The sequence below is a fragment of the Ursus maritimus genome, unplaced genomic scaffold (genome assembly GCF_017311325.1).
Source record: "Ursus maritimus isolate PB19 unplaced genomic scaffold, ASM1731132v1 scaffold_19, whole genome shotgun sequence".
Taxonomy (NCBI): Eukaryota; Metazoa; Chordata; class Mammalia; order Carnivora; family Ursidae; genus Ursus; species Ursus maritimus.
In genome coordinates, this window is record NW_024424341.1 from 15273743 (window position 1) to 15282777 (window position 9035).

The 9035-nt window shown below is 62.1% G+C and overlaps 1 protein-coding gene across 2 annotated transcripts in view; it reads left to right on the forward strand.

Annotated features, from left to right (window-relative positions):
• The window catches only part of NDRG4 (NDRG family member 4), a 43903-nt gene that overhangs the window by 31522 nt on the left and 3346 nt on the right, over positions 1-9035 (forward strand). For both annotated transcript variants that reach the window (XM_040633382.1, XM_040633381.1), the window contains exons 4-15: positions 2785-2890; positions 3112-3232; positions 3317-3379; positions 3521-3581; positions 4675-4761; positions 4856-4912; positions 5242-5345; positions 6170-6226; positions 6302-6353; positions 7263-7310; positions 7483-7518; positions 7624-7675. In XM_040633382.1, the coding sequence (XP_040489316.1) occupies positions 2785-2890; positions 3112-3232; positions 3317-3379; positions 3521-3581; positions 4675-4761; positions 4856-4912; positions 5242-5345; positions 6170-6226; positions 6302-6353; positions 7263-7310; positions 7483-7518; positions 7624-7675 (844 nt within the window). The remainder of the gene's footprint in view (positions 1-2784; positions 2891-3111; positions 3233-3316; positions 3380-3520; positions 3582-4674; positions 4762-4855; positions 4913-5241; positions 5346-6169; positions 6227-6301; positions 6354-7262; positions 7311-7482; positions 7519-7623; positions 7676-9035) is intronic.

The window sequence follows — 9035 nt, forward strand, 5'->3', positions numbered from 1 at the left end:
GGCGCAGGGGCCTGGCTGTGTCTGCCACCGGCCTGTGACCACCTCAGCGCTGGGGGAGGCTCTGTTCCCCGCACGTGTCCTGACCCCACGAGAGTTGTCGTGGTTGTTTGGGTGGCTGCGCCGGAGTGAGAACGGAAGGACAGCCTCTCCCTCCCTTAGTAGGTGCTGGCAGCTCTGCTGCGGTCCCCAGGGAACTGCAGTGCCAGTCCGGCTGAGACGGGGAGGACTGGGCGGGGTGCTAACCCGGCCTTCAGGCCGAGGTCCCTGCGGGGGGAGGGGAGGTGAGGAGAGGGTCGCAGTGTCTTACCTAGTGGGTAGGGACAGGCAAGGCTGCAGCCAAGATCCTGCGGGGGTAGGGGCCCGGGCAGCAGTGCCCAGGGGTGCTGTTCTTCCTCAGAGAGGGAGAAGCAGGGGCACGCGTCCTCCTCCACCCCACGCCCGGCCTGCCCTGCCGGGGCACAGACCCCCGGGCCGCCCTGCACCCAGGCAGCGATGTCAGCGCCTACCCCGGGTGCAGTCCCAGTCCGCTGAATTGCTGCTGTGGTTGATTGAATGAATCGTACTAGTCGCCCCCCTCCAGCACCTCACCCCCTCCCACGGGCTGAAACCCAGCAACTCTCAAGGTCACGGGTGAGGGGAGACTGACCGCCGGAGAAGACGTCAGAGCCCCCTCCCTTGCTGCGGCAGTGCCGGCGCCCACCTGGAGGCGGGGGCTCTGACGTCAGCGGGAGCCAATGGGCGCGCTCGGTCCTGGGGGCTGGGGGCTCAGAGCTTGTTGGGCTGTGGCCCTCAGGTCGCCCCTCTTGTGCTGCACCCCGAGAGATGGGGACTCTCAGCTCCTGTCTGGCTGAGCTGGGTCAGAGCTCCTGGGTCGGTGGGGGAGGGGGTTCAGCCAAGTCATTGGGCCGTGTGGGACAACCGGGCCATTGCCCTGGACAGCCTATCTGGCCCTGGATAGCCAAGCCTTTGGGGGGGGGGAGGAGACGGAGAGCACTACGCCTTAGTCCCGAGGTCCAGGGGCTGCTGATGGTGACGGCTAGGTCACACCAGGGCTGGGAGGGGTAGACACCCCTCACGCACAGCCATGGCGGGGGTGGGGGTGGGGGGGTGCAGGTGTGCGGGTGGAAGACTGCTGCCCTGGGCCCTGACTGTACTCAGGAGGGCTAGAGCTGACCCCCACGGAGAACGCCCTTCACACCGTAGGAAGCGCACTACAGCTCTTGTGCAATGGGCGCCCCTCCTGCCCCCAACCCCTGCCCTCCAGAGCTAAGAGTGTGGGGGCTGGTGGAGGATGCAGTATGGCCGCCCCCAGCAGAGACAGGAGGCTGTGGAGAGCTGCCTGCTTGGAAATCTGTGGGCTGGAGCCTTCAGGGCATATCCCTGGCCTGAGGCTGGCACCTGGCAAGGCCTGCTTAGCCCTCTCTGGGTTTGACCTTGGGCAAGTCATTTCTCCGTTCCCAAACTCAGTTTGCTCCTCTGGGGCTTGGGTTCCTGTGAGAAGTAAATGAGACACATGAAAAGTGGCTGGTCAGCCGTCAGTGAGGAGGAAGGTGTTCCTTGTTTTGACCCTGAGGGAGGACAGGCCTAGGATGTGGAGAGGCTTTGGGGGCCCTGGGCACACTTAGAGGACATGAAGTTTATTTAACAGGGCCTCACAGCAGAATTGTGGCTCCCAGGGTGTGTGTGGCCTCTGGCTGTGGGCGTGACACCACCTTGTCATTCCCTGCTGGAGACACAGGCCTGAACAGTGTTCCTCTGAACCCTGACCCAGGAAGACCAGACCCCAGGAAGCTGTCTCCTGCCTCCGGAGTCCCCCCTTTTCCATCAGGAGCAGGAACTTGGGTTCTCTCTGAATCTAAGTGTCCTCCATGTGCAAAAGGGGAAAATGCATGCATAACATGCTTGGCACTTAGCACATATTTGGGGGTCAGTCACTTCCTGCCCTTGACCTTAGCCCCACCTCCTACTCACAGAGCCAACTCACAGCATTCCCCGTGGTGCAGGGAAGGCTGTTAATTCAGCTCGGACAGACCTCTTGGAGTCTGTCCATCGAGTGGCCAAAAGTGACTAGTTTGCAGAGGGACCAGCCCCCGGGGCCCCTCCCCAAGATTCAAGGAGGCCCGAGCACATCAGCCTCCTCCTTGAGCATCCAGCGCTGGTTCTCGAAGGACTAGCCACCCCACGCCACAAAATCAGGGGCGTGAGCACAGGAGGATACCAGGGTGGTCACTGCACAAGGCCTTTGGGAGGCCTTGGAGGTCAGGGGGAGGGGCATTCAAGGTGGAAGGAACAACACGAGCAAGAGTCTGGAGGTGGGAACTGGGGCGGGCACGGGGGCTGGCGGCTACTGCACGTTCCAGGCAGGGCTGTCGAGGCCATTCACCTTCAAGAGCAGTCCTGAAGGATTCTGAGTGGGGGAACATGGTGAGGGCAGGACTCAGGCTGGGGTGGGCGTGCTGTCCTGGAGGGGCTGCCGTGACTCGGAGAGAATGAGCTTCACTGGACCCTGCGGGGCTGAGAGCAGCAGGGCCTGGGCAGTGGCAGCCCACCCCACTGGTTAGCAGACTTCCCTGGGCATGCCAGCACACGTTGTCCCTGCACCAGACACCTCCCGGAAGGGGTACTCCCTCCGGTCTGCTCTGCCTGGGGGCTGCTCAGCGCCATTAGAATAAGGTGCCCCCCTGCTGGGCGGTAGGGGCCCCACCACAGGCCCAACAGCCCCCAGGCTGCCCCACAGCCAGGAGCGAGGGCCGCCCAGTGTGCCCAGTGCTGTTTCCCCTCCAGGAGCATGACATCGAGACCCCTTACGGCCTGTTGCACGTGGTGATCCGGGGCTCCCCCAAAGGGAACCGCCCGGCCATCCTCACCTACCATGACGTGGGCCTCAATCGTAAGTACACCCTGGCCCCATCCTTCCTTCCTCGGCCTCCCCTCTTTCCCCACAGGGCCCCCTAGATCCCCACTCATACTCCGCTCTGTGACCTTAGCCGTGTGGGCCTTGGTGCCCCTGCTGGACCCTGAGGCTGATCGCCTCCACCTTGCCCTGCCTCTCAGGGCCACAGGCCTCCCCACCCCTTTGCTGAGCCACAGCTGAGAGGTGTGTCTTTGCAGACAAGCTGTGCTTCAACACCTTCTTCAACTTCGAGGACATGCAGGAGATCACCAAACACTTCGTGGTGTGCCATGTGGATGCCCCTGGTCAGCAGGTGGGGGCGTCGCAGTTTCCCCAGGGGTAGGTACCGGGGAGCCCCCTTGCAGGTTTCCCCAGCTCTGTGGCCCAGGCTGTACCAGCCCTGACCTCCGCCTCTGCCTGCAGGTACCAGTTCCCCTCCATGGAGCAGCTGGCCGCCATGCTCCCCAGCGTGGTGCAGCACTTTGGGTGAGTCCCCGCCCAGACCTTGTCCCTGGGCTGGGGGCCGGAGGGTGCCCCCATCACTGCAGAGCCAGCAGGCACCAGCTGAGGGCGATCGTGGGCAGTGCCTCCCCTGGCGCTGGCGTGACCAGTCATGCTTTCCACCAGGTTCAAGTACGTGATTGGCATCGGAGTGGGAGCCGGAGCTTACGTGCTGGCCAAGTTCGCGGTGAGTCTCCCTCCTCCCACCCCCATCCCAGGGCTGGCCTCTCCCCTCAACCCTTCAACCACAGGAGCATTTGCTCTTTCTTCCTGTTCCTTCCCCTCCCCCCACTTGCTCTTCACTTAGAAAATCCCCCTTTTTTTTTCCTTTTTTCACCCAAGGAAATTAAAAAAAAAAAAGAGGTTGCTTTTTCCACGCATTTCCTTAAAAGACTATAAACGATAACTTGCTTCACCATGAGCCAAAGCCAAAATTTCTGTAACAAACTACAACGAATTGCTCCAGCCACTAAGTAAGGATTCTCCTAGTCCCTTATACACTAATTAGGGTAATATTTAAACACAAGTCATTTCTTAGCCAAAAGTGACACTTGCATTAAGTTTGGAAGGTTTAAAGAAAGTTGCTTCAGAAACATCACGTTGGGTCAGAGCCCACAAGCTTTCCATCTCCGAAGAATTTTTAGGATTCAAAATATTTTCTTTCTTTTAAAATATGTCTTTTTCCAAAAGAAAAGGCCAAGCATTTTGAACTCCAGTGTGAATTTCAGCACTTAACCCCTTGTTAGCTGCCGACCATTCCCTGTCCCCCCAGAAAAACTCAACAGGAAAGCAGTGTCGTATGTATATTACCGTTTTCCCCCGAAGAAATCATTCCGATCTCTTGTACAATCGAACAGAACACAGGCTTTGGAAAGGTCGGTTTCCTGCTTCACTAGGGCTTCTTTCTCTACAAAAGCAAAGAAACCAGATGTTTCATTGAAGATGTTTACTCCTCAGTTTTACAACAACAGCATCTTCAAAGATCTAAAAGGCGCGGAAAACAGTGCCATAGGCATAGGTTCGAAATCAGTCAAAGAATTGTGAAAGGTTCCAGGCGGGGAGGAGCACGAGCAGGGGCTGCTGGAAGGGGAGCCCAGGCAGGTGTCCAGCTGTGGCCCAGTTGAGTCATCTGCGGTGTCTTGAAGCCCTTCCAGAGCACGTCCTTCTCCTCGGACCCTCCAGCCACCTGGGAGATAGGCAGGGCCGACACCTCACAGCCCGTGTTCTCGGGGGGAAGACGGGGGCTCCCTACACACTCTCCTGTCTCCCTCTCACGGCAGCTCATCTTCCCTGACCTGGTGGAGGGGCTGGTGCTGATGAACATTGACCCCAACGGCAAAGGCTGGATCGACTGGGCGGCCACCAAGGTGAGCATGGTCCGCTTAGACAGGGGCGCTGATGCTGGGGAGGGTGGGGAGGGTGGGGAGTGGCACTGACGCTGGCCTCCACCCCGGCCCACAGCTCTCCGGCCTCACGAGCACTTTACCTGACACGGTGCTATCCCACCTCTTCAGCCAGGTAAGGGGGTGGGGCCCCCATGGGGGCTGCGGTGGTGGCTGACCTGGGGGTCTCGGGAGCCTCTCGAGGGCCTGCTTCCACCCACTCTCTGGGGTGCCCAGGACGGCTACACCCTCCCAGCCAGGCAGGAGGAGGAGGTCTGGGTTAGGGTTATCTGACCTGTCTCTACCGGGCTGACACAGATGTGGGGGGCCCCGCCCCCCCCCCCTTGCTGGGCCTGGGGCCAGGGCCACGGGGGCTATGCTACCTGCATGCCCCTGTCTATCCGTCTGTCCGCTCCCCTCCACGCACCTCCCCCCTCTGCCCCCCCTCTGTCCCCCCGGGCCCAGGAGGAGCTGGCGAACAACACAGAGCTGGTGCAGAGCTACCGGCAGCAGATCGGGAACGTGGTGAACCAGGCCAACCTGCAGCTCTTCTGGAACATGTACAACAGGTGCGGGCGGCGCCCGCTCTGCCGGGATCCCCTCAGTATGGCCGGCTGCTCGTAGAAGGGGGCAGGCCGGAGACACGCGCTCCCCATTTTGTAGATGAGCTGCTTGGGGCATCACCGCTGGCTCAGGGCCACCCCCCCTTGAAAGGCAGACGGGGAGCAGGGCTGCGGACTCTGGTTCTCGGGCTCTTGCATGCCTTCTCCCCTGGGGCACTGTGGTTCAGCCCGGAGCAGCGGGGGATGTGAGCCACATCGCTGACCCCCACAGCCTGAACCTCGGGGCTGTAGATGGGGAGGAGGCTGGAGGAAGCCCTTGTGTTTCAGGCTGTGCTCCTTGGAGCCCTCGGGTCTTCCCTCTTTCCTTTCTCGTACAAATATTTATTCAGCGCCTGCTGTGGGGGGGGGGGTTGCTGGGGATACAGTGGAGAATGAGAGGACCAGGCCCTGCTCCCCTCTGTGACCCTGGAGCCCATGCGCAGGTGGTGGTACCTGTCAGAGCAGTGCTTCGGGGGGGAGGGGGGATCGAGAGCCAAATTTGAGGGCCCAGGTGGCATGAATTGGGGGATCCGAGAAGTTCCGCATGAGAGAAGGCCTGAAGACTCCCTATTTGTGCGGAGCATGTCCCTGTCTCCCTGTTTTCCAGCTGGGATCTGGGAGGCCTTTTCCACAGCTGAGACAACTCAGTAACCATAAGCCCCAACTCTGGGCCCAGACCATGACGTTGGGCCGTAATTGCCATTGTGGGAGGCTGGGGTAGGGCCCTGGGGCAGAAGAGCCCTGGGATCCCATCCCGAGATGCCCACCTCTACCTCGGCCTCTCCCTGCAGCCGCAGAGACCTGGACATTAACCGGCCTGGAACAGTGCCCAATGCCAAGACGCTGCGGTGAGTGACCCGCACCCCCAGGCTGCCCCTGTCCCCCTGCCCAGGCCAGACAGCCCTTTTCCTCTGTGTCTGCAGCTGCCCGGTGATGCTGGTGGTCGGGGACAACGCCCCCGCCGAGGATGGGGTGGTGAGTGAGGGGCTCTGCCCCGACTGGGGGGTGGGAGGCGTGAGTAAGGGCGTCATTGGCCTCAGGCCGTCAGGGCCAGGCACTGGCTGTCGGCCTTCTCAGCCCACCGCCCCACCACCTTGCCTCGCAGCATCCACCATGCACAGCCCCACCCTTCAAGTGAGGGAGCAGAGACTGTGGGAGCCGGGGCCAGACCGCCTGCGGGTCAGCCCCTCCCTCCCTCCCAGTAGCGCGGCCCCACCTCGGTCTCTGCCACCTCGGGGTGCGTCTCTGGAGACGAGCTCTCTCCTGTACAGCTTGCTTCATTCGCTATGAAATAGTCCCCGAGCACGTGCACCCCCGCTTCCTTTGGGTATTGTCACTTTTCCCACTGGAACTCTGGAAGCAGGCAGCCCGGGGCATCATGTCCCCGTTGGACAGAGGCCGAGGGTCCAGGAGTACCCAGGGCAGCCTCCAGTGTCCCTGGAAACTAGGACACCTTCCCTGTGCCTGAGGGCTCAGGGGAATGGGCTGTATGGACCATCTGGACCCAGGCAGAGGCCTCGGTCTCCTGTCGAACTTGACCCTCCTCCCTCACCTCCCTGCCTGACCTCTATGGGCCCTGGCACTTTCCCAGCCACTCCCATCGAGGTGGCCCTGGCTCCCTGTAGGGACATGGCCCAGCCACTGACCCATTTCCCGCCCTGCCAGCTGCTGTGAGTGGAGTCCACGGGTCTCGGGTCCCTCGGGGAGGGCGCAGGGGCCTGCTTCCTGATCTGCAGAAGGACTTTCAGAAGGCAGCCTGCACACCCTTCCTCGCCAGTAGAGCCTCCCCGCTCTGGGACTAGAACCTGCCTTAGCACCTGGGGTAGGGGCTCCCCTGATAGCCCAGGGGCTGGGGCTGCCTTACGCTGCGGACCTTGCCCCTAGGTGGAGTGCAACTCCAAACTGGATCCAGGCACCACGACCTTCCTGAAGGTGAGGCCTTCCTCCCCAGCCAAGGGCCCAGCCTCAGGGCGGGGCCTGCCTGGGGTCCCAGCGGGGTGGGGGCAGGCCGGCGTGTCTGCTCAGGGCAGCCTGTTTGGGTATACGAGGCCTGGGCAAGGTGCAGGGTGCCCCTGCTCAGCTCACCCCCCTCTCTTCCCTGCAGATGGCAGATTCCGGGGGGCTCCCCCAGGTCACACAGGTGAGACTCTTGGCCCTCCCTTCTCTAGCCCAGGTGGGGGAAGCCTCCCTTCCCCCCAGCCCCAAGCAGCCAATCAAAGCATGTGACTGTCCCTCTGTCCTGCAGCCAGGAAAGCTGACTGAGGCCTTCAAATACTTCCTGCAAGGCATGGGCTACAGTAAGTAAACCTCCCCCTGCCCCCGCCCTAGAGACGGGTGGGCGGGCGGCGCATGGTGTCGGGGTCGGGTGGCCCTGAGCAGCCTGTGGGCACAGGAGATCTGTGTTAGTGGGGCCCAGCTGCCGTGCCACTCACCACGTGCTCCCCACCACGACTGGGGACTCTCGGGGGGGCATCTCCACCTGAGTGGTGAGGAGATGACCCCAGGCAGCGTCTGGCTCTCCCATGCCCTTGGGGAGGCTTTGGGACGCTGTTCTCATGGCGACGTGGCGTGTAGGCTCTTCTTCAGGCCTGGGGGACCAGAGCCCGGGCTGGGTCCTGCCCAGAAAGGCACACCCCACTCCGCGGCCAGACCTGGAGCACCTGTACCGCTTGTCGCAGGTGGGGGACGGCATCAGGGGCGTTAGAGCGGTCTTGGAGTCTGGGGCCTGAGGAAGGCACGTGGGGCCATGTGGTGTTAGGAGAGAGCTGAAGGCAGCGGAACCTGAGGGCGGCATACGTGAAGACCCCAGGGTAACGGGCCGTGGGGTGGCAGTGGCCGCCGCCTCCCCTCTCCAGACTGCTCCTTGTGCAGGGATGAGGTGCCCAGACTGCTCCTGAGCACCTCTAGCACGCACGCACCCACGCGCACCTTATCTCCTTGATTTCTCCCCTCTCCCCCATATACCCGTCTTTCCTGCTGGAAGCAGAACTTCTCTTCCTGAATTTATGTCTCCCCCTGAGACTTCAGCCTCTGGAGCTTGTGCCTCCGTGGAAGGACAGGCCTGTGGGGGAAGCCAGGAGTGGAACCTCCTCTGGCCCCCAGGGGCCTGCCAGCCTCTCCGTGGAGAAGTAGGGCAAAGAGAGGCCCAAGCCAACAATAATACATGGCAGGAGCTCTGAGGCTGGGCCTGAGCCCAGGGGTGCCCAGTGAACAGACGGGTAGACGAGCAATGCTTGTTAGGCTGGGGCATATTCTTAGGGCCCCGGGAGCATCAGCACCAGGCAGCCTAAGAGCCGGGCTGGATTTAGGAGGTTGTACAGGCCTCCCCCAAACTGTACCGGGGAGACTGAGGCCCAGAAGAAAGGGGAGGCTGCTGTTGCTAAGAATATGGGCCCCCAAACCCCTCTCGACGTGGGGCCCTCAGTGCCGCAGCCCAGGCTGGAGAAGCGGGGGCAAGAGGAGTGCCCCCAGCGTGGTGTCAGGCCTCCCTCCAGGGCTGCTGCTGCGGTGGGTGGGCAGGGGTGGGCTTCCTGAGGCTCTGGCCCGGCCCCCGCCTGCTCTGTGCCTGTCCTGTTATCTCCTCTCGGACCCATCGCAATACCCTGGCCTCGCCGGATCACGCTCTTCACCCGTGTTCTGTGTCTCCCCCCCCCCCCC